The sequence below is a fragment of the Varroa jacobsoni genome, unplaced genomic scaffold (assembly GCF_002532875.2).
Source record: "Varroa jacobsoni isolate VJ856 unplaced genomic scaffold, vjacob_1.0 scaffold_790, whole genome shotgun sequence".
Lineage (NCBI taxonomy): Eukaryota > Metazoa > Arthropoda > Arachnida > Mesostigmata > Varroidae > Varroa > Varroa jacobsoni.
In genome coordinates this window covers 111,392-136,709 of record NW_019213692.1, presented here as the reverse complement: position 1 = coordinate 136,709, position 25,318 = coordinate 111,392, and the positions used below count along the sequence as shown (strand labels likewise).

The window sequence follows — 25,318 nt, the reverse complement described above, 5'->3', positions numbered from 1 at the left end:
CTGCAATTCGACGGGAAGTTAAAGTGGACCTAGTTATGCCGTAGGCAATGACCCCCGTCCTAAATCTCACGCTTCAGTTTCGGGATGACGAACAGACACCGCAATTTCTTAGTGGAAAGTTAGCGAGTGAACAAATAAATGCACGCTTGATATCCTTGTTATATTCGTCGATCGATTTCAAGTTGCTGGGGGTAGGGTGGTCTGCACTGATTTACCTTTTAATACATTAGGGAGTTTTTTTGATTGTGCATTTCGGCTTGTTGTCATCAATAGAACTATTGTGGAAGTTGCACGGCCTTCAAAGTGGACGCTTTTTCGTCACGAGCTGGCGAGTCGAAAGGTTACAGCGGACAGCAGGCGTCAAAAGGTGGCGGGAGAACATTTAGGCGAACGTGAACTTGAAACGCTGGAAATTGCGCAAAGAAGTTTGTGACGTAGTCCGCTCACGCGTAGTTACGCAAAATGATCAAACGAATGAAATTGAAGTTGTGGAAATTATAAACGGACGGTACCAGTGATAATAATGATCATTCGTGTAATCCACTATATATATAATTAGCTCTGTTTTGGGCCTCTATGCAGGTAAGCGGATTTTCTTCTCCGACCCGATCAAATAAGCTATGAAACGTTCAATCGATAATGGTAATCTGATTGAGATCAGTGATAACTGTACAGCAGTAATAATAATCCGAGTGATTGAACAGACAAAAAAATTGGCTTTATTTATCGGATTATGTACAAATTGTACCCAAATTGAATAGACGTTATTTGGAGAAACATCATAATTATTATTAATACAATGCTACTTGACTAATTAATTACAACTTTCTATCAAAGTAACTTGTTTTGCTACTGTACGTTCGATCTAAACGAGGCTTTGTTAAACATCGCATTTGCACCTTGTACACCTTGTTCCTGCTTGAAACGTAACTTAGGACACACAACTTCTGCTCACCAATCAACACGTGCCTAAATTATAAAAGCAATAGTTTTGTTTGCATTTACAGTCTATCACGGTTTCCTTAGAATCCATAATACCAGGCACACTATGGCCAGACGCCTAGATCAGCAGGAATAAACATATACGGTATCAAATATTAAGTTGAATAGTCTAGGAGCTATGCCGAAGAAAAACCAGTGACTACGTAACTAAGCCGATGAGATCTTAGTACCCCCTTTGTGTGTGCTCCTTTCCTAAAGCACTATCATTATTTTTACCTGCGAGCCCTCTCATTTTTGTATATTACCGATGATATAACAATAATGTCCAATTCATCCAAATTTGCCGAATTAAAAAAACACGTGTAAAAATACGAATTGCGTAAACAAGGACGCGTATTTTCATTAGATGCGTGCACAACGATAATTTCCAGTCATTCCGCAGAAACAATGAACCAATAGGAAGTGTTACTTTACGTTTTTCCTTTCTTACGACATATTAAGTTCCTATAGTAAACACGAAAATCATTTAAGCATTTCTATATTAAGGCAAATTTAAAGGCCCTAATCGGTCCTATGACTTTTCGATGCTGTATTCAATAAAACATCACGCTATGCAAGACAAAGTAATGTTTTCACTTAGAAAACATATATGTGTAAAAAAAAAAAAAAATAACATCAATGACAATAGCCAACATATTGTCGCGACCATATGAATTAACAGTTTATTATTGTAATTCTCTTACTAGGAGAATTCTAGCTCCGTTTGTTTCCTATGTACAGTATTTCCTCGTTACGCCGTGGTCGTTATAATTACGTCCTCATAACCGCCACCGTTATCGTCGTCGTATCAATTACTTCATTATCCTAATTATCATATCGTTTTATTTTCAATAAACGTCAAAAGTTTGGTGTTATGTCCGTTTGCGTTGAATCAGTTTTTGGAGAAGGCCTGGTTCAGTATCGCATCATTTTCACCCGGCCGGCTGTCACTGTGCGCGCGCCCTACAAAACAGACTGTCGCCGTTTAAGCTATATGTATTCCACAGAGCCAAGTTGTTATCCGTTCAGATCAGGTCTGCGCTATTCGTCACTTTATAGCGTTTTTTTGCTCACGGCCTAGCTTACCATGTCACACTTCGGAACGGAGAAAATAATAACTTGTCGCTAGCTCATCATCGTACATGCACGTCAGCGATCTACTTTTCTCAAATACGATCAGAAACAACAAAACAAGAAACCTACAGGAAAGGCCTTAGACAGATATGAATGAACTAGTCCGGCAGAGTTAGGAGCCGCGATAGTTGAATATCTTGATCAGACTCACTGGTTATACTGAGAAGGCGGATATTAAGCAAATATACCCAACTACTATAAGAGATAAATCCTTTTTTCGGATATTATAATAGTAAATGATTGATATTAATATCGAAATATATACACATAGACTCTATGAGCTATCGGTAATTTCGGTGATACAATCAATGATTCATGGCTAGGGACCACCTCTTCAATAGTCTGTGACCATGTACTAACAAGTAACATCATTGCTAGCTAACACTGTTTCTATGAAACTCATGTTGAGTTACCTTCTTTCTAAGTTCAATTGAAACTATAATCAAATTGATCGATTGAATATTTATCACTTACCGAAAAAAGCCCCTGTACAGTTAATTCATAGAATGATCCAAACACTGTTTGGCTTACTATTCGTATCGTACGAAACATATGCAACGAGGGCACCACGTATAATAAGACAAATTTCTTACTAGTTTGGACGCCTACGTAATTATCGGTTGTTGCACCATATACTAATTGTAATTACGTAGTAATAACGATAATTAAATTACGCCTAACAATAACTTAATTCCTCATACCGTGTCCCGTGGTAACATAGACTACCCATGGTAGCAGTTGGAATCTAAACATTTATGGCAATAATAGTTATAATATTAGCAGTGAAATATAATAGAGATCTACGATTAGCGAATATTATAAGAGATCATTTGGTCCCATCGGTATTACGCTTCATAGTATGAGAATGGGTCGCCATTTCGTATAGGTCATCATTTCGAGAATACGTTACGTAAGTTTTCCCATATCTTTTTGCTCTATCGTGTACATGTTAGCCGTAGGAGTAATACCGATTACATCGATCTAGCCAATACGGCAGACACATATGTCAGTTAAAATATGTAAGCAAATAATTATACTAAAAATTTGATAGGCAGACAGGCAGGTTTTCTTTTATCCATAACAGATATCAAATCCCCATTATGTATTTGATAATTTTTCTGTCACCACCATTACCCTCTCCATTATCGTATAATATATATATGATTAATTATAGTGTGTCATCGATATCTCAGTCACTTTTCATTGACGCATAGCAGTTCAGATCTTCGTTTCTCATGGTTCTGCTCTTCATATAGCGAGTCCTCTGCTATTTCAATGACTCAGTTTACAGTCCGACTCCTTACTATGCTCCTTTTTGACCCAAACCCATCGCCCGCCTGTGCTTCACGGAGGGAAAGCTTTTTCTATCCGACACCGACCCAGTGCCTGTGTGTGTGTGCGCGCGCGCGCGCACGTGTGTGTTTGGGTGTACATGTTCTCATCAGCTTCGCGTCTATCGATGTGTTTCATACCTCGTCAGTTTTACCCTATCCGTTCCTGCTATTTATTGATACTTGTCATAGTAATAATAGCACCTTGCAGGTGCACATCAGGCAGCACTCGTTCGCATTTATGTCGCAATGCTCCCGAACCCATATATGCCGTAATCTGGTTAAAATTAACCCAAAAACGAACAGGCGGTCTATTGTATTTCGAGGTGACAAATATGGATCGTCCATATTGCACCATCATCATCGGACTTTTCATGTCGTTTATTTTCATATTATCAATACATGTACATTTATGCATTTCACTGTGTTTCCTAGATGAGTGCCTCTACCTATATATTTATGTGTGCTTGTGAGTGTAAAACGTCTTCTTATAGTCTGTATCGTAAATTTGTCTTTACCATATAGCAAATAACATGACTATCATTACCCATAGTATTATCGCTATTACCTTTTCCGACTTTATATCATTTTGATTCTCTCTCACTCTCTCTCTCTCTCTCTCTCTCTCTCTCTCTAAAAAGCAGACAGCAGCACACAACAGCGACTAGAATAGGGCAACAATAATAAGCTAACGTTGATCCATAAGCGGTCTTTAACGGTTACTGACCTGTCGATGCCATCTTCTTATCTTAGACTGGTTTCCTCTGATGGCTCCGAGACATGTCCCATTGATGGCGGCAATTATCCGGCCATACTCTCTTAGCATAGCAGTTCCACATACATATAGTTATGTATATTTTTTTCTAGATTAACATAGCCATGTAATTTTCGGTGTATATTCATTGCGTTACTACTATTATCTTTCATACGTATAATTTCCGTATATATGCTGCCGCCACGGACGTATCAGTAATGATAAGTTGCTAGATGGACAAATCGAAGCAATTTCTACGTTCGTTGAATACTTACGACCGCTACCTAAGTTACTTTGCAAATATCTATTACATTTATGTTAAATAAAGATATAGTGGTTGTACTCGTTCGTCCCCTCCACAGCAGTGACAACAAAATAACAACAATAAACTAAGTATTCGTTATTACTACTGTTAGTTCTGCGCTATCAGATCGACGTTTTCCATCCGGGGTCGTACGGCCCGCCCGCTTCCGGCATATGGATGCTATGTACACTATAGCTGTACCATGGTAAGAAATAAGCGCAGCGTCTATGTGTCAGGCACGACAGGCTTGGAGTATTCCCGAATAACTTGATGATACATTGAAGACATTGCTATATAATTGATCAATAACACGAAGAGCTCCATGTATCGTAAACGGTCCATGTAGTAGCTGAGTAACACTCCACCTCATCTTCCACTTAGCATAGCCTCACTCGTAAGTTGTAGCCTAACTAGCGAGCTATCGGTTCGGTAACGCCAGGCGTATTTGTTTCGCTTCCCTTCCGCTGATCCAGCCTTTCACAATTATTTATCATCACTGTTATTAATACGACCATCATTTGTGCACAGTAGCTTCAACCGATATTGACGATATATTATGTAAATGTATAGCTGTTCCTACTCGTAAATGATGCCATCTTGATATTCATTTTCCGTTCTGTGACCCATCTCATTTGCGATGATCGTGCATTATATGTATATTAGGCTGTTGAAAGAATATTGACCGTTTTCTTAGCGAAATTGATCCTAAGTCACGTGTTGTCGAGATTTGTGTTGAAATTGTTCGAACTCCTTCGCTCAGACTTAAGGCGAGGTGTTGTATAATGTTGCTACGACAAGCACAGGACATTGAGAACAAATAGGAAAGCCTATGAGAAATGATTCGGTGTTAGAAGAAAAGGCCCAAAAATGGCTCTGTCGCTCTCGTTCTGGACGTGTCGATGTGAGATATCATTTGAAGTGGTCAAGGAAATCCAAAAAAGAAACGGATAAAATTATTACGGAGGTTAAGCAAGACCGGCCCGTAGGTAGCCACGATATTGTCGAGGGACCGAAAGTCCATTCCAGACAATTTAAAGAAAAGCTGGCCCGATTTTTACGTACTACATGAAGCGGCGCAAGAGAATCTAAGACGGATGCCAAAGGAGGCTGTGTTTTGTTATTTGGTGTAAATGAAAAGAAATCGCGCTTATGAATCGATGCCGCCTAGTAAAACGCTTGATTCGAACTCGCTACTGCCAGATTACACCCAAGAGAACACAAAAATGACCCAGAAACAATAAACAAGGAAGGCGTGCCTTCCACCACGACGATGCCAAACCACACATACACCCTTAACAAGCACCAGCCAAAATCTGGTACATATTGGATGAAAAAATTTCAATGCATCACATTTTACATCACCAGACTATCAACATCTGCTTCGGTTTCTGCAGAATTCTCTTAATGGTACACTTCATTTCAATGGAGGGATGCAAAAATCACCCGGAAATAACGTAACTTCTACAGTGATGGCAATATGACGTTATCAGGGAGATGGCGTCGTTCCAAATGGCGTATATTTAGCTCATGATACATCTAAGAAAATACTTTTATTTCGCTTTAAAAACGATCAGTATTTCTCCGACAACCCCCTAGGATATACGGTGTTGTTGTGTCGCTGGAGGGGTTGGGATGCGTTTTTACTCGCGTGCTAATTCCATACTTCGATAATAATAGATCAAGTGCAGTATTTCTCTCACTGTTACTTATCGTAATATCATCCAATACATCACATGAACTCTTTGAAGTATGTTTTTAAATACTCTGTCATCCGGCTAAACATTTGAGACCTTTCGTGTATTTTCGCTTTTCATGACACGGCTTTGTCTTAATCTTCATCCTATCGCAGTAAACGTATTCACAGGGCCAATAAGACATGTGCACATATATCTATATATAGATGTTGTTCTCTGAATCTCTGACACTCTGAGGCCACGAGCGGTAGCGACTATTGTAGTGTTGCGGAAATATGTTTCTTCAGCGAACGGCCTGTTCGTCCGTATTTGTATGTCTCTTGATCTTTTCGCACGAATCGAGTGTACCCTTGGTTTTGAAGACCCGATGGGGTAATCTTTGTCGTCTATGTTAGGCAGTGGTCTTTCAACTGCGTCTCGATTTTTTAACGATTTCCGGTCAATCAGTTGTCTGAAGGTTGTCCACTAAGAAATGCTACGCTGTAAATGTTCTGAAGCAGTGGCTGCGCTCGCGCCGGTAATTGCGTACGTTTCTGTACATCTGAGAAGTAATTTTTCGCTTGTTTGTCATTGAGCTGCAACGTTCCTAAGAAGGTTCTGTTAGGACCGGGAGCAGAAGATCCGTGAGGGGTCTATTGCTCCAAATTGAAAAAAGATTAAGGTTTAGGTTTAGTAGAGTATAGAATTGACTGTTTGAACGATTATGAGATTAATGATAGATCTTTTTTCTTGTTTTTGTTTCTTGGGGATCTTTCTTTCGGCGACGCACTGGCAGACTTATCCATTACGGTTACGTTTTAGAACGCTAGTTGTCGCAAACACGTTGAACAAGAACGGAGCTTTGGCGTGTCGCATTCAACTAGAGACCATATATTTTATAACTATAGACCATATTATATTTTGATTTATGAATCAATCATATATAATAATTAATAATTCTTCAAATTCTATCGTTGCTAAAAAAAAGTTGCTATCGGTCACATAAGGAAATGTTAACTTAGGGACACGATGGTTGATGGCAAGACTGGAGCCAATTACCCCATTAGCACAATCATTCGTTTTGTCTTTTGCTTCATGAATAGGTGGATCTGGTGATATGTGTATAACAACAAGTAGCCAATGGTGACAGCTAGTTGAGTAAGCGAAAAGGAGTTAAGCAATCCGCTGTGACTGTTATACTTAGTATCTTAGCAATGGCCAAGTTCGATAGATGGGGGCTGGAATAATGGGAGCAGATACTGCCAGTGGTTAGATCCACTCTCGCTTCGTTGTTTCTCGACAGTTCAAGCTGGCTATAGTTCCTTCTGGCTTTCCCATAATATATTGAGATCATGCTCGTAACTCTGCCGACGCAGCGGCCGAATAACCTTTTTCATCCCTCTTATCTTCCTGTCTGCCCTCGTGCTACCTTTTGCTGAGTAAGGTACTAGGACGTACATGCGGACTATGTGTTAGCTACTAAATACTATCTTGTTCTGATGGGATCCTTGTCGATGCTACGATGGGCAATAGATGATTTGCGGAGGCGCGATACTATGTGCAGTACTATTGAAATACTAAATATTCTTATTATGAATATATCTACTGTATTGTATATATTGGGGCGTGTAAATGACATGGGCGTGTTTAGCGCTAGCTCGCTTTCCCTTCATTCACTTGTAGACGCTTTGGGCGCCATCGGCCGTACAATTAATTAGGCTGAAAATAGGTAAGTGATCGTTAACAGCCCTTTGTCAGCATTCGTATAGAGAAAGAAGAAAAATTCGTAGAGGGAAAAATTTCTACAAACGTGTTTGCCAAAAATCAAAATCAAGATTTCCATGGCAATTTGTCGTAATCTATTTGTTGGCCGTATTGGCACGAGCAACTTCTCTGAAGTTTAAGTGACACAACTTATATAAACACGTAGTGTTGCTCGTCTTCGTACATATTTAACCTGTGAAGATCGAACAGTTGCTAAATGAATTCATCACTAATAGTACAACAACTGTTTATTCAACGACCGAAGCGCTATGCACTGGCTCTGCTTACTGGTCTAGACCCAATACGATCAAATGGTCTCGCTTGATTACCATTGACACAGGAAAAAATAACAGTCGTAAGTGTAAGTAGCTGAGCAGAGAGTCAAGGTACGCTGTATGTCGTTACCCAGCCGCCGGTAACCCATCGGAAACGACGACGACACTTCGCGCTTCGTACGGTTAAAGTCTGAAACCCCGTTTTGAAATAAGCGTTCTATATCTGATTGAAAATAGCAGCGTCTACAGTGATAAGTTCAGCGAAAACCTCGATGGTTTGTACCGATACAAGAGGAACTTTCAGCAACCGCAAAAGTGATCTGTTCCAGTGAGCTGCGTTGTGCCTTGCGAAACGCACTGACTGGGTGGGGTTCGCCCAAGTCTAGATCTTCTATGAAACACTGTCAAGTTCCGCAGCGTTTGTAAAAGAAACCATTTTAAACAGGATGTAATTAATATATAGAATTCAATTAAATTGCCACAGAGTGAGGTGTGCTTGAAAGTTACACTCCTCTTGTATTGCCGCTCTCAATATAGCGTAAAGAAATAAAATTTTAGCTTCAGCGCGTCTTTTCAAGAACTCTTACCTCAAGCGATAAGAGTAAAGGTTTCCGTTAAAAAAAAAAAAAGAAAAAAAAAACCTGACGAATTTAAGCCTGAACAAGGTACAATTTTTTATAGTCCTTATATTATATGCAGTTACCCTATTGGTGCTTGGCTGCTCCAGGTTTTCCTGAACAAGTAATTGGGATGAGGTGTCTGTTCCAAAAGGAGGCGTAAGGAGGCGTAATAGAGAAGCTGATCAGGGGAATGATTTGCTTACATATCACTTTCAGATTCTGTACAGGTATTGTAGCCATGTTGAGTTATTTAACCCAACTTTATATGTCACTAAAAGTGTTCTAATGTCCTGATAAGTATAATGTTAATTTATAATACTTTTGCTTGCTATATTATTATCGTCTTCACAATACGAACAATAACAGCAGCGTAATCACTAGTACCACTGAAAGTAGCTAATCACCGTATTTTAGGGGGGTCTGCAATGATGTGAGTTCGCAGAACTTCATTTTATTTATGGCTGTTTAATGCTTCCCACCCTCCAGTCAACCCTTTTCTGCATGTCCGCTACGGCGTACCATTCGAAATCCCTCTCGGCCCCCTCTGCATAGTTTATGATGGAAAAAAAATCTCAAAAGGGGTGGAAAAACGATCTGCGTCTTTGACGTGTGTTGTATTTCGCGTTTTACGAGATACATAATAAGTTGTAATAGGTTCTCAGTAGCAAATGGGTTTTTCGTTAAGTGGAAATGCAAAAAAATATACTGCTCAACTCAACATTGCACAGCAATAGTCTTCTGCGAGCGTGCCCTGTTGTGGGCAAGCTAAGTTTACTTTTGCGCCGTTCAATTATGTAAGTGTTGGCAAATTGCTAATGCGTTGTAAGAGTTTTGAAGTCCGACTAATGCCCGAAAACGTGGCCAGCTAAACTGGTACCCGAGCGTCTTGTTTCATCGAGCCTATTTTCTTTTTATATGTAACCTCACATAGTAACGCTACCTAGCCGGACGAGACAAACCACTCAATAATAGGTGTCGTCATCGCCGTTCTTGATCGTTTCGCTTCGCCTGGGTATTCTTCGATTTCAATGATGATACACTGGGTGCGTATAGACACGTTACTACAGCCGCATTCTCCTGTGTTTTTTCCTGTATGTGTGTATGGGTGACGTTGTGTTTCATTACTATTTTTAGCGAGAAATAGCATTTACTTAGCCATCGGAACTGACGATACGTGATTACTTCTTAGGTTTTTTTAGACGTTTTCATGGTTACTTTGTTAGATCCGTAACGGAAATCGTCGTTTACGCTTCCGTCTGTATTTGCTGTGCCGTCGTCTCCTGTCCTTTCACTTCCTCGTCCTTTCAAATAGTATTTGTATAATGAAATTGTTTGGTTGCAGGTCGGTGGCTTCACTACGGGTCCTCGGGATCAATCTCGGTGCAGGATCGCTAGCCACTGCCTTGCCAGACATCCTTTCACAGTTAGACGATAGAATACAGGCGTCTAATTCAAAGCTACGCAAAGCACTTTACCCCTGCATCCGTTTCGATTACTCGGTTGCCAACAACAACAACAACACCGTCGGGTCTTTGGTCGGTACTGAATTGTAACGTTTTCACTGTGTTAGTTAGTCGCAGCCAAGGTCAGTAGCAGGCACAAATGGAACCTGATCTCCTCAATGGTGATGCTTATGGGAGGCTCCGCCTTTATCCCCTCCTCGATGCTCTGTTGAGAGCGATGTCACCGAGGGCCCATCTGCGGCGAAAGCCCCTTCCATAGACGCCGTCGACTCCTCGGGGGTCTTCGACACCTGTAACAGCAGCAGCGGCAGCAGCAGCAGCAGCGGAACAATAATGAGATAGAAAGAAAAAAAAATGTAATCTTCTTTGCTTACTATGAAGTTGGCCAAACGCCAGATATGTCGAACGTGCCTGCAAGGATAGTAAGCACGTATGCATAGTCGTACCTAAATAGAAAGGTACCTGGAATTTAATTACTCGATCGTTCTCACAAGTAATGGCCAACAAAGGTCAACATTGTATGTACAGCGTTATTTGTTACGCTATTGCTGGTTCATATATTGGTTTTCATTCTGGGATATATATTTTTTTCGTCTAAGGATGAACGACTTCGATCAAGTAGTTGTTTACTATTCTCTGTATAATTCTTTGACGATGCCTGGTCCATAGTGTGGTGCTAATACCTCGGTGGTCTCCGGCAGGTTGGGAGGGTTGTGATGTCCGTGCTGTCGGTAGTCTGAGGTGCCACTGGCTGATGCCATAGCGGAATGCTGCTGGTTTTGTTGATTATTATGCTTGTGTCTGTGATGGAAGGGTTGTAGGGAGAACCTTCTGTGGGTTGCTTTACGTCCGCCGCGCCTCTTGCTAATGTGCGGGTTATCGCGCCGCATCGACTTATTACGGAGAACCTACGACGTACGGCAAATTTTAAAATGGTCGATAAGAACATAGCGCATTTAGTTTAATTCTTCACATGTCTCAAGATCTCATCTATAGGGGGTCGCCGTCGTCAAAAATCGCTAACCACAGGCCGTTTTCACTAGGCAACCAATTACATTTAATAGTATACGACTTCCTAAAACTTTATAATTTTACTGTTGATTTTAGATAATTATTCTGCAAATATCAAGACAAAAGATGTTTTTTTGCTTAATAGAGATAATCACATACATACAACAAAGAAAAACAATCCGATCTGTTGTATAACGAACCTCAAGTTGGGTATATGCTCTCCGTAGTTCAGTCCGAATTTCTTCAGGGTCCATATCCGCAAGCGATATCTCGGCGATATCCAGTTCGCCATTGCCAACTATCGCCTTTAAAGCAAACAACAAATTGTGTGGCATATTAGAGCTTTTTACCACTTAACCCGGCTTTTGTTGCAAGAGAAACCCATCACGATTGATGGCATCATATTGAATTGTATTTAAACGCCTATTAGGTTCACGCTTAACCCGCCCATCGTGGCGACTTATTAGGTTTAGCGTGTTCCTCCATCTGATACGTATTGTTAATACATGGAATTACTTCAATCATGCCTTTTGCTTGTAATTTAAAATAGCTACCCCTTCTGTAAGCCTACTGCAGGAACTTTGACGTTGTAAGGTTTCCGGTGGGGTAACAAATAATGTAAACTTATATGATTTATTATGACGAGCTAATCACATACCTGATGTAGTCTTTGTGCCGGATCCAGACAGGACTCATTCGAGACCGCTGTGCCGGACTGATTTGCACCCGTGGTCCTGACCCCTTTGGTGTTTGCACTTCTTGCAGCTGCCCCACGACGGTGGCAGAGCTTTGGCAAAAATATCAATATAAGCACCTGTAAGCCAAGTCAGAAGATTTGCCGTCTGAGTATTCATCTACGTTGTTGACCGTGACCAAATCTAGACTACATTCTATCTAATTGTATACCTTATCGCAATAAAGTATTCACTAATGTGAAGATATTCGCGTTTCTTTACCCTAACTACACGAACACTTGTTGGCACACATATTTCTTGATATAATCAGCCTACCAAGGTGACGGTCAGATGACATCTGATAAAATAGGCAAGGAACACATAATCGGGCTGAATCCCGTCGGGCACTGTATGCTTAAGGATGTACAGCGGAAATGAAAATGCCGCTTCAATTGAGATGGCGCGAGATAGCCCCTTTGCCTCCGGAAATGACTGCGCATTTCGCAGACGGAAGGCCAGACGCATCGAGAGGCCGAGGAAAAGTATCTCGGCACATTCTGTCACGAAATCCCACACCAATGGACGGCACATGAGGAACCGAAGACCTAAAAGCAAAAAGGATTGCGTGTTAGACACTTGTCTCTACTTTGATGCAAATGATAATTGATTTTGTATTCGTAATGCCTATTTCTATTCATATTCATCGTTTGCTATCGGACTGTCTCATAGGTCCAGAACAGCTTCATTCAATTCTATGTAGATGATTTAATTCATCGTTCCGGAGTGTGCAAATCGGCCTTATTCTAGGTAAGCAGGACATTGCTCCTGTAACTCGCCGAACGGTCGCGATGTTTTTCCTAATTAAAGCTACTGCTAAATTAACTGTTTCTGTAATTTAGACGTACGATATCTGTATAAATTCGAAAAACAATACTAAATAACATTGTTGTCCGTAAGTCGTTTCGACACTTTGAATCCTAAAAGGCCGTAACCTAATGATAAAAAATTTAAGGTTTAAGAAACTTGCTTAGATTGTAAATAGCCTGACTTTTTAATTTCTCATTATATTGTAAACCTAAATTATATTGTAACCAGTATGAAAAATATACATCTTAATTTAATAATAATTAATAAAATATTAGTGACATTTGGTGCCTCTAAGGTGCAGGTACACTTGAAGCTTTTAAAGGTTGATGTTCAAGAGGTTAAAGGTTGAAAGTACAAGAGAGAGAGAGCATAACTGCAATTTTAGTATTCCTTGTAGAAAGGACCCATGAAGAACGACCGAGCACGTTTTTCGTCGGATCAATGTTTGGACAACTTACCATACAAGCAGGATAATCGGTAACCTGTTAGATGTCTATACGGTGTATAGTAATCGATTACGATGTCATGAAAGTTTTCTCTCAAACTGTGAGGAAGTGACGGTTTGTAGAAAACCGGATTGTCTTGCAAGTTACAGTGCAACTTGTGTGTAATTGCAGGACAATCGTGGACAAAAGTGCAGGATCCAATGTTCAATTGTTACGCTCTTCAAAAAGGACAAATAATATACTTCAATGACTAGGAATTGTCTACTTTCAGCTGAAATCGTGCTGTTCTAACTACAAGGGACTGCGCGTTAGATTGGTGAGCACCGCAGCGCTTCTTTGGTATCTGAGGATCTGACAATTGTCATAAGGTCTGACAGCAAAACTTTTCCCACATGTACAAGCAAATATTTACCCTGCGGGCTCGTGGAATTGACTAAGATGTCTTGCGCGTTCCCGCCGCCCGAGTCCACGACCATCGCCGTCCACGCCGCCATATATAGCGCCACCGATAGCACTAGCCCTACGAGATATCTGTCATAATGAATAGACTTGAATTGTTAGGTGACGATTTAAATAACCTCATAGCCACAGTGTTATCGTAGCAGATGATTTTTATAAGTTGCGAAAAACACTTTCAAATGCAAGTAATCGTCTGTAACTCGCGCCAATAAGTTCTTGTGTTTATGCCTCTCTTTACTGAACTCTTTACTTTGGCTGGAAGTCTTTAGCTTGTCAACTGAGCACTATTTAGTAATTACGTTCTAAGTTAAGTTATGAATTCAAAAAATAAATTTAGTAACTAATGAAACCGAGTAATGCATTCTGCTTTAAGCGCTCATAACACTTTGAAACTACGGCAAATCGCAAAGTTAGACATAAAGCTTCCGGTATTGATAAGTATAGTGATAAATTGCCTCTAATAGATTTCCATTACACGAGCAAAGCTGCGATTTCCTTGTCATGATTAGGACTCTGATCTCTAGGAAGTGGTAGTGATAATTTTACCCAAAGCTGAGTAATAGTTATTGATCGAGAAATACAAATGATACGACTCAAGAGAAATACGCCTGCTCGTCAAATTATGACCCTTAAATTAAGCATATTTGTGGGGTATTCTTATACATCCTTAATGAGCTCGGAGCACGAACGCGAGTAAGACTCCGAACTTATTTGCTAAGGCTCTACAGCCCTCTGCAATCGTCTGTGTCTAAACATGTATGTCCTAAAGTGGACAAGATTGCGTCGTAACGCTCGAGTTATAGTTGTTAGATTAGTAGTACTTATAAGGACGGAACATAGCCGTTTGATTACTATTGCCCCGGTATGACCAATCATTTAAGAGAATTTCTCAGCACAAAATTTCAGAAGGAAAGATAGAAAAACTTGTACGTTTCCAAAGCGGCTCTCCAATAAGCTTTGTTTCATTGCATGGCACGTTCCTATGTTAAATCTTCATAGCATCAGCCAGCTTGAAAGTTGCCATGAATAATACTGCCGGGGTACACATTTGCAACTTGTCCAAACAGCATTTGTCTCAAAGGTAAGTTCCCTCAAATCCTATTGTAAGTTAGAGGTTGCACAGCCTGCCATCGGCGCAACTGGGGATAAATTTGAGGCTACATTAAATCTACTTTCGAAAAAAAAATGGCATATTTCAAAATTGCGTCGAAACGATACCCTTCTGTAGTACTGACACGGATCAAATCTACCTAACTAGTGAAAGGAAACTTGTGACAATTTCGTGAAAAATCGCTTACGCTAGCTCAACGCAAATGTATATGGACGATTCATTATGATGATTATTAACCGTCCTTACATACCTAAAGCGTAATTATACCAGGAACTTAGCAGGTATTACAAGTTCATCTTATTTTTCGCGCAAGTTATCTAATTTGTAGGTTGAAATCAAATCGAACGTTTTCGTGCATTGACCGACGACCACGTAGTTGAAGCTCTTTAAAGGTCGCGGTGAAAGTTCTTAACAAAGAAGTTTCATTTGTGACAGACACTATATTCCGCAGGCGACCCTGCATACGTTCAAATGGTACAGAGCTACGTGGAAATTGTTCTGAGGATTGCTTGTGCACGCCTTATATCATGTTGTAACAAAGCGTTGATTTTTTTCACCTACAAATACGCAGCAATTCATTCGAGTCGAAGTGCCAAATTAATCTCTATTCATTTAATTATTTCCTTTTGCCAGAGGTTTTCAGGTTTGTTGATTTAGAATTGGTCTACCCAAGTGTTAAGACCCCCCTCCACTGCCAACATACGTCTGCAGATTTGACTTGTAAGTAATTGTGAAAAGCAGCAACGTTTAGAGAATATGAGAGAACAAAAGGAAAAGTTCAAGCAAAAGAAGCTCTCATCCAAGCTTCTACAGGGCGAGTTTCACAGATTTTGCCGTCTGCATCCTGGGGAAGGACAGCTTTGGCCTATCCATTGGTCCTTTTTTGTCGAGTAACCTGTTTCGCTCGACGCAGTTCGGCCGAATACGAACCCTTGTTGACCACCTTGTTCCTTTCAAGCATCTTCTAGGGCTAGCCATTACGTTCTCTGCTTTGTACCGTGCAGACACCACTTCTAGCCGCCGGTAACAATTCCGTATAGAAGCTTATCATTGTAACTGTGTGTTTCCCTATGCCGAACGAAATGTTGAGGGTTAATAAGAAGTTTCGTCTTGATATGCGCTTCTCCCAGTCCGAGTTTTTGATTTCTAGTAAAACTACACATGAGCGTCGAAAATGTCTAAATGTTCCGAGTTTTATCAGACCATTCTGTTGGACGATCCAAAATGTCTGACATGAAATGGCATTGTATCCGTAGTTTACTAGTTAATAAAAGTTAGCGGCTATTCAGGATCTTCGTCGACTTCAAAGATTCCGTCTTTGAACTTGGCCTTTTAGCAGTCTCTTCAATCATACTACACAAATAGTTCAGGTTGCCTCGGCAGCTTTTTATCGCGGTTAAAGGCACGATGCGGTACGTGAAAAATACACTGAATTTTTTGTCCTTAACACTTAAACAGGGCATAGCATTTCATTCACTGCACAAGGAAATTAGAGTTTTGTTTTCCAGAAGAAAGAGGGTACGTTTGAATTGTATGTAGAGTTGAGCAAACAGAAGAAGATACTAAAAAGCGATCGAAATTAACTTCCCAGAATGAAATACAAAAGCGGTTTGCTTAATTTAGATCACACGATTACGATACTATTTTGTGGCGGTTTGTGACAAACTTTTCACAGAGAGTTAAGTGTCCATCTGGAAATTACTGGAATATTTCTAGTACCACGTACTTGACCCTCATTTGTATACGATGTCGCTAGTTTTTGCTTTTAGGGTACTGCCATAAGATCATTGAGTTTCTTACGTGTGATTAGTGTTTTAAAAATGTCTCAATTCTATTAGGGACACTCCTAACCTAGGTTCTTGTTTGAAATGCCGACTGTATCGTATTTGCAGAATCTGGTTCTGAACGAGAATATTAAATGTCTTGAAAACGCTGAGCGAATATCGTGGCCTGCATTGGCCGAAAAAGGTCACATGGCAAAAAAGCCTTTTCAGTGATCGTTGCTATGAGTTAAAACCTTAAGTCTATCACAATACGATAATAGCCTGAAATGCTAAACGCTGAATCTGAATAATGGAGGGCCTTTGTCTACACAGCCGATACAGGCATTTGTGTCGTTAGCAAGATTCAAGGTGGACGCTGTATACCTATTGAGTCCAAACGGTACAATTATTTAACTGATCCTATCGATATTTACTATGGATGAAATCAGCAGGTTATGTTAAGTAATACAAACCTTAAAAGATCTTTGCTACGAACGCAAACCCTGTGCGCTTTCCTGGTCTGGAACTCTGCGACAATCCTATAGATTTTGAGGACGATGGCTCCATAAAGAGTCGCAAAGCCGAGTTCCCGAAGCCACGGTTCGAGAATGCAGCTTGTTGCCGATGGTTCGAAATAACGACACATGATCTAGAAATAGTAAAGAATAGTAGTGCAGACGCTATTGACCGGCACAATCTAAATGAAAGATACTTCCCTCAAGTAAAAAATTGAACGAATATTTAAGTGTAATATTCGATAATAACTGAAGTAAAAAGGTCAATGTTTGTCTCTCAGTATTAGTTTTACAGCCTCGTCTTCGTTGAATCACACAGACGCCATCTTGTCTAGAGGGTTCGTCGCTTCACTAGATTAGTGCCAATGTAAATGCTAGAAGAAGCTCCTTTCTTTGCCCAGTTGATGTTCCCGCGTTTCAAAAACGAAGTTTGTCTCTAAAGTGGAGATACATTTCTAAAGATACGTTTTACAGATAATTTACCCTACATAATTATTAGGTGGTCTCAGCAAACTAGACAGGCGTACTTTATTGGAGCTGCGTAACATGCCATGGATGGTTCGTGTCCACGGATCAGTGACACGTAAATTTGCCGACAGGTAGTAAAGCTTTGTTTCAATAATGCGAGACAATTTCCCAGGTTGCATTGTGTTCAACCTTAAAGCTAACGCTGAAATATATCAGAATTTTCATATTACTCGTATGTATGTAAAATATGTTTAGCCATAATTTGAACTGCTAGCTTATTTTGATGGTTATCTTTTTCTCGTTCTAAGAGCGATTCTAAACTGATTCAATATATAAATATATATATATATATAATTACGCAAATAATGCAGCCTTTCTGCCGTTTCTAACATAGATTCTCTCTTAACTACCAAAAAACGGCTCGTAAACAAAATTCGTTCACAACTTTTCGAACAAACACGCATTTCATGTACTGAACTTTATTTATACTGTGCAATTGTAGCCAAATGCTTTTGTGGCCACTCACTGCTAATAGGACCCTTCAGCATAACTGCGCCTATTTCTAAAGACGCTTATATTTAATATTAAATAATAGCATAGCACGCTAAAAAAGTGTTTCGAGGTCTACGTCCGATATTCCCGTTAAACATTGCTTCAGATGGCCAGCTTCCAGCACGAAACAAGGCATGTCTACCGTCGGTGTCGGATCTCAAGCACTACATGTCTCTAGCTTTAATAGGCAAACGCGTTACTAATGCGTTGTTTTACTATTCCCTTACCGACACGTAGATAAGTAGCGCCCCTAAACAGATTGCCTCGAGAAGTATCCACATGCTTGCCGCAAACTGCCGGTTTTTTCGAAGTTTGTAGATAATGAACATCATTATGAGAACCAAAAAACCGCACACCAGTTGAGTGATGAGCAGGCCCCCTGCAAGAGACCGAACGAAAAAAAAGCCCCCGTGATAGATCTAAATGGTTAAAGGACAAATACGTGGAATGAACAATACAAACACAGCGAAACGCCAAACAAATGGAATATTAGTATAATACCTGAAGACCTCCAGCGGCAGACTTAGCCTCCTTAGGGCTGCGAAAAAGCGAGAGTCGTTTCAGCTCCAACGTGGATAAAACTTCTCAACTCCTTTGGTCTCCCTTAAGCCTCTCTACAGGTCGCCCAGCGGCCTGCCTTTCAAACCCCTATTGTTTCTTTGTCCCATCTGCCCTATTTTCTACGTCTACCATATCCCCAGAACCTTCTGAATCCCAGAATTCCTTGCCTTTGGCTAACTGGTTGTTCGTCGGTGAGCCTCTAAAGAGAGCTTTCCCCAGTAGGCCCGTGTCTGCATCGTACTGCCACCACGACCGGCAAGTCGCCATTATTCACCTACCCGGCTGGGCACTCTCCAGTGTTCAGGCCGACTCTAACCTCCTGCCTCCAGCAGGCTCATCGGATTGATGAATGAGCCGACGTCGCTTGGCAAACTATTGCAGATGCTTCGGGTCGTTCGTTGATGTAGGGGAGAAAGTGCGGGTGTGCGATAGGAAAGAAAGAAAGTTGCTGGAGCAGCAGCAGCAGTAGCTCTAGCAGTAGAGCTATATATTTGGCCCAAATCGAGTGTCCCTCCTTGGTTTTTTGTGTCCTCACTTAGATCTCCTCCTTCGTCGACCAATCATTCTGTCTCATCGCTTCCTTTCCGGTGCAGCTGAAAACCGGTTGACCCTGCTGCGACTCCTTGCCTCTATACCTCGAAAGCCTCTTGCAGTACCTCACTCTGGCCCCTAAAGTATCCAATTTTCCCTTTTCATCTCCCCGATTGTTCGTCCCCTACGATGAGTTCTCTTTGGCGAAGGAAACGAGTATAGGTCTACCTTGCCCAATCAGATATCCACCCGCATGCTTTACGTCCAGGTTCCAGCCAGGCCTCCTACGCTGCGTGGCTCTCGGTCCGCTTTCTGTATCGTCTGCCTCACGTGACCGGCCCTCTACTTGCCCGCTTTCTTCTTAGTCTCATACATTATCGCAGTACATTTCAGAAAACTTATCATCATATGTTGACCTCGTGTTATGCTGGCACATTTACACTTCAACTTATAGAAGTCACATTGCCGTGAAACGATGTCTAAACCGATTCAGAGTGCAATTCTTGTGAAATGAATGTACACCCTTTAACGGTAAGCGAAAGGTATACATATACGTATTTCGAATAAATTTAGTAATGTCTAGTACCAGCCATTGCATCTAAAGTATGCATACAATTAGCAGTTACCTCGAAGTGTTGTGTTTGCCTCGACGAAACAAGGGACCTCATCTTCACAGGTCGTACATCCCAAAGGGCATGGAAGGCATCTCAGCTGCGCGACGTTTGTCCTCTCCTATAGTAAAAAAAAGTGTTTAGTATTATTCATTTATATATAATAAGGTAAGCATAAAAATACTTTTATAACCAAAGGTTGGTGCTAGTGAAAGGCGGACAATCATTCTCTTATCCGGGATTCATACTGCGTTGACTTAAAGCTCAGGACTGGGGGGCTCTTACAGGACACCCCATCATCTGTGAGAGGCCAGCGGCGATCTTACTGTGAACCATCCATTGCGAGTAAAGCGCATGGCGTGGCCCAACCGCTCCCATGTCGTCGTCGTCGTGGTCTTTTTACCTCTCATGGTCTCGTTGCGCTCGTCCATGCGGCAGTTCTGTTCACTTTTCACTACACTAGATTCTTCTACATGGTTTCGACCCATAGTAAGTTCCATGGCCAAGTTATCCAGAGCCCGAACATAAGTTTGTCAATTCATATCCCAGCATTGCAGCCGTAGCAGCCCATTTTACTTGCCACTATAGCTCCATAGCAAAAGCAGTCGAACCTTATGTTAGCTCCCAGTGCTACCTCGGCGCCTTAGTTGTCTTCGCTCACGAGCATCCCCTCAACGGCTCTGGTTGTCTGTCTTCACTGAAGCAGATACCTATATGCACTGCTCAATTTCTTCTGCCTCTGCGTTGGCTTTCTGCCTTAGGTATATACACGGAATTCTTTTAGGCATACCCTTGTTTATGCGTGTAACCGGCCGGCTAAGCGGGGAAAAAAAGGTATAAGCTGCAGATAACAATTAAATTGGGAAAATGGCAATGAGTGAAAAAGATTACGCTTCCAGTCTTTGTTTGCTGCACCGATTTTCGGATTCAACTGATACGCCAGTCAGCCTTCGACTTATTTCTCTGACCAAGCCTTGTGCAAAAAAAGGCCACATTTAGCCTTAGTTACTCTTTAGCTGGTAATTTAAGCAAATGTAGCGTTCTTTTTGTGCTAGCCATCTGAGGTACAGCTATAAACGTTGTTTCCGGGAACTAAGGACTTTCGATCACATTGTAACAGGTTTTTCTTTCTTCGAACGAAAACGAACACAGCCCTCTTTACAAATACACTTATTTCCGGAAGGGAGTCAATTCTTTAGCGTAACCGAGTTACGGGGTTTCTACCCACTTACACAAAAAGGATAGGTTGAGAATTGCTGCTCCTCCGAATTTTCTGATATCGTATGCGGCTCTGGAATCAAAGAGGGACTTTGAATTTGCATAGAGTGGCGGCCTAAAACGTCGACCTGGCGGATCTCTAACCAGCAATGCATTGAAACACTGTTTTCGTGAGTCGCATTTGTGGCGGACAATTTCGATAAAATATATGGATCAAAAACTTCTGACTGAGAAGTGTCGAAACCCCATCATTTGATTTACGATACACGAGAGAGATACGACCCGTATCTATCCTGAACGAAAACACATTATTTTGACTTTCTCTATTGCTCACTCCGGCATAACGTTTAGAAAATACTGTACGATAAAAAGCGTTGCCTGCATTCTAGGATTTTTAGCCTTTTCAAAACAGAATCGTTTATTATATTTTACCATAGTTTTTATGGTAGCGGCGGGCAGGAACGGTGTTTGACAGTGAAGAATGAGAAAGAAGTGACAGAACGATTGGATCGTGATTTCCACCTACAATAAGAATTGTAGTTTTACGTTGGGTAGATTACATTTACATGGATTCGCCCTTGAGAGTAACCACCGCTTCGACATGGGCGGGTCTGTTATGAGACTGTCGAATGAAGCACCCTTTCCATCGTTATGCTTGTCGTATCGGCCCGATTTCAATATTTTCCCGAGTGTGATAGTAATATTTCTGTCTCTTCTTAAAGAAACATATTAAGGAGAAGCACGCAGGTCTATACGCGGAGCTTTCAAGCTCTAATTGTGTCTCGTACCAGATGTGCCTGCTCGCCACCGCAATGCGTTCATTTTATGCATGACGGATACTTTTCCACCTAATTTCCATTTGCTAAAGCTATTCTACATATCTTTGTTGCTCTGTAGGTGATGTCGAACTTACCGGCTCCGTAATATTCATGCTCCTCTCGAGGAAGTCCATCTCAGCCGCGTGGCCGCTAATTAACTGTTCCGTGTCAAAGAGACTTGGAGGCAGGTAGTAACCTTCTCTACAACGGCAGCGATAATTACCCCGTCTGAATCCTTTGTCGGCTATAAAGTCGCACTATTGAGCAATCAAGTATAAAAATATCCACATTAGACCATTACTAAGCAACAGTAAACAATCTTATTGGAGATGCGAACGGACAACCCTTTGTCACTAACTAGAGACGACCCGCTCGAGAAATAATCTAAGGCAACATATATTTGTTATAACGATCTTCTATATATGTATACTTTGCATATATGTAACCATAATTCTTCAGTCTTACAAAGCTGTGGGAAAAATAGCATTCTACTCATGAAACTACAAATGTACTCCCTCCGCACCCCGACCGTGACTGGTAAGACTCGCAACTTCAGACAACAAAAATAAATAGGCAGTCATTACGTCGAAGCAAGTATTTAAAATTTAAAGTACTGATTAAGCAATATGGTTGTGCTTAATATACAGATTTTATCGCCAAGTACCGTTGTTGTGGCAGAATCGCAATGGTGTGTATCAGAGAAAAATGGGTCATCCCCACCGCACTGGTTAATGTCATGTCGATTCAGGTTGATGCTGATCGTAGCCACTCCGAGTAGCCGCCTTAGATTGTCTTCTTCAACTGGCAAGCCTGTCGTATCATTGTTGTTATTGTCGCCGTTGTTGTTGTTGCTGTTGTCGTCGTCGTCGTCGTCGTTGTTACTGTTATTTTTGTTGTTGTTCCCACGGCCAATGCGGCCAGCTTCGCCTATCTGCGAGCTATTTTCGGTTGTCGCTATAATGATGGGCGCCGCATAGGTTATTAGCCAATAGTTACTGAAGCCGCAGTCAAAGTACGGTGAACTCCACGTGCCAGCCGGGTGCTTGATACGAGAATACGTAGCATCCCAGCGCTTCACTAAGTCGCGATACCACCTGTAGATAAATGAATGAACGGACAGATGGCCTACACGGAATAAAAATAGAAATCGCTAACGGCGAATATTGATGAGAAACGTAAGACGTCGTTGTCGCGTTACATTATCGCCATTAACCTATCGGTTAGATGACGTTAGGAACACCGTGTTACTTCTGTAGCCTTTTATGTTTGTATGCATGTATATGTGCGTTTGTCTGTGAGTCTCGAGCTGTGCTTCTTCGAGCAGCATCGAATTAAAACCGCCAGTCGCGCCATGAATCCCTCGGACCATCTTTGGATTGAGGTGAGGCAGCGAACCCCTTTATATCAGTCGGTGTGTGGTATTTGGGTACGTTTCGGGATTCCAAAAAGGTTTCACGGGGCAACATATTTGGAAATCTGTTGGCTTTTCTTCCCATGTCCCTAAATCTTCTTAATATCCCCAACCAGCCCCCATCCGTTCTCTTTCTTATTGCATCGGATGCACAGGCTACTGGCAGCTACCGCTATAACTTTTTGCAGATGCACATGTGCACTACAGCACTGTGTTTTGCACCCGACTAACAATTGCCGCCTACCGTTCATAAACATAGTATATATTAGTGCCAGAGGGCCTGATCTTATATGGTTCACAGAATCTTGCTTCTGCTGTAGCGGGGACTCGACAGCGTGTCAGGAAAGCGCTAATCTTTTGGCTCAGGAACTCAAGAAATTGGTTGCCAACAACCGATTCTTAAACGTGCTTTGCTAAACGCCCATAGGCCACGGAAGGGGACAGGCCATTAAAATGAGCATTAAAAGTATTGCTTTATTTACAGCAAGAGCTAACTAGCGGAACAATAACCTTAAAAGTTAAAGGAAAGACTTTCTATCGAGAGACTGACTTTTCAACACAGCTGTCAACGGATAAGGAGGACTTCTTCCTGCTTAGGTAAGCGGGCGGCAAGCTGTAGAAGAAGGTCTCGCGTTTGAACAGAGCTTATCGCTATCTGTCGCGACACTTGCAAACTTTAGGCAGGGAGGATTGATGAACCCCCATGGCTTAGGTCAAATCTTAGCAGCTAAAAGTCTATTCTCAGAAAGTTTTCGTGATGACACATCATATAACCCGTTGCCAAGTTATGCGAGAGAAGAATTACGGTACTTGAGAAAAAGAAGTTCGCAATCGAAGCAGAAGTAGCAGAAAAATAGGTTAACCGTCATTTCTACGAGAAACATCTACAGAGATGTTAATTTCTTTTATTATGTTTATCTCTCGCTAAATTGAAGCATACAGAAATTTGATCGAGGGTTCTCTGTCATTGTTGATTACTATGTTAATATGGATCGTCTTAAATTGTTTGCATTTCCTTGAAGACAATTTCTAGTTATTATAGCGCACACAATTTTTAACAACGAGTACGAACGCCTGGTTTCCCAGATGTATCACACGCGATAATCCACTCATTACTTTGCCAACTTCTTAGTAAAAGCTATATAATAGGAACGAATTTGACAAGGTATTGAGGAAGACATAACTGTTGTTAAATGGGGCAATGTAATTAAATTAGCAAACATATTATATGATAACTTAAACAAATGTTACAATATGCTAGCTGTAGAGAATTATGTGACATAAATGTTTATGTTAAACGGATTTATATTTATGACAAGGCTTTACTTGCACGCTAAAGTATTTATTTTGTTCGACGAAGCGAAGGCCGGGGTACACTGACGTGGCAAATAATAATTCCTACTAATGGATATTAACGATTGGTAACGACGACGCTACATTAGACGGTATTTCGAAAAAAAAAAAACTTAGCGTCTTACATATCAACATAAGATTTCTCAAAACATCCATGAACTCAATCATTTTGGACGTCCTTCCTAGGTATTTCTTCTCCATTCACTCAGGTTTTGTACCTTGTAGATGCTCCTTTTGTATGAATGTTACTTAATAGATATGCATGCAAAAGTATAATCAAAAGACCGCTACTTTTAGAGATTTCATACCGAGTCGATCAGATTAAACTATACTGGAGCATCTGCTGATTGAACGCGAGTGATTTGTTTCGCTGATCGCATTATGTAGAATGTCCCAAGTATCCTCTAGTTTGTCGAAACTCAATGTTGTTTTGCAGCATTGAAAATCATGTTCGTTCTGCTATTTGTAGGGTTTTTTTTGATGCTCCGATATTCATTTGCGCATCATCTTCACTGCTTGTTACTTGTAGTAGCAAGTGGCTTCCTGACCTTTGGAAAACGGTTTAGCACACTACGGTTGTGCCTTTTCTGATTACCTATGCTACCCCGTGACCACTGAATCGCATCAGATTGTTCAGAAAATAATGCTGG

At 41.0% G+C, this 25,318-nt stretch overlaps 1 protein-coding gene across 1 annotated transcript in view; it reads right to left on the bottom strand.

The window, feature by feature from the left end:
- Window positions 1-696: 696 nt before the first annotated feature.
- LOC111263784 (uncharacterized) overlaps window positions 697-25,318 on the bottom strand; it is a 34,944-nt gene continuing 10,322 nt past the window's right edge. The window contains exons 5-15 of the mRNA XM_022839169.2: window positions 22,569-22,998; window positions 22,000-22,161; window positions 19,884-19,989; window positions 18,393-18,544; window positions 17,104-17,279; window positions 13,710-13,828; window positions 12,321-12,589; window positions 11,969-12,124; window positions 11,511-11,615; window positions 10,983-11,207; window positions 697-10,589 (exon numbers count right to left, since the gene is read on the bottom strand). Coding sequence (XP_022694904.1) covers window positions 10,455-10,589; window positions 10,983-11,207; window positions 11,511-11,615; window positions 11,969-12,124; window positions 12,321-12,589; window positions 13,710-13,828; window positions 17,104-17,279; window positions 18,393-18,544; window positions 19,884-19,989; window positions 22,000-22,161; window positions 22,569-22,998 — 2,035 coding nt within the window. The 3' untranslated portion in view covers window positions 697-10,454. The remainder of the gene's footprint in view (window positions 10,590-10,982; window positions 11,208-11,510; window positions 11,616-11,968; window positions 12,125-12,320; window positions 12,590-13,709; window positions 13,829-17,103; window positions 17,280-18,392; window positions 18,545-19,883; window positions 19,990-21,999; window positions 22,162-22,568; window positions 22,999-25,318) is intronic.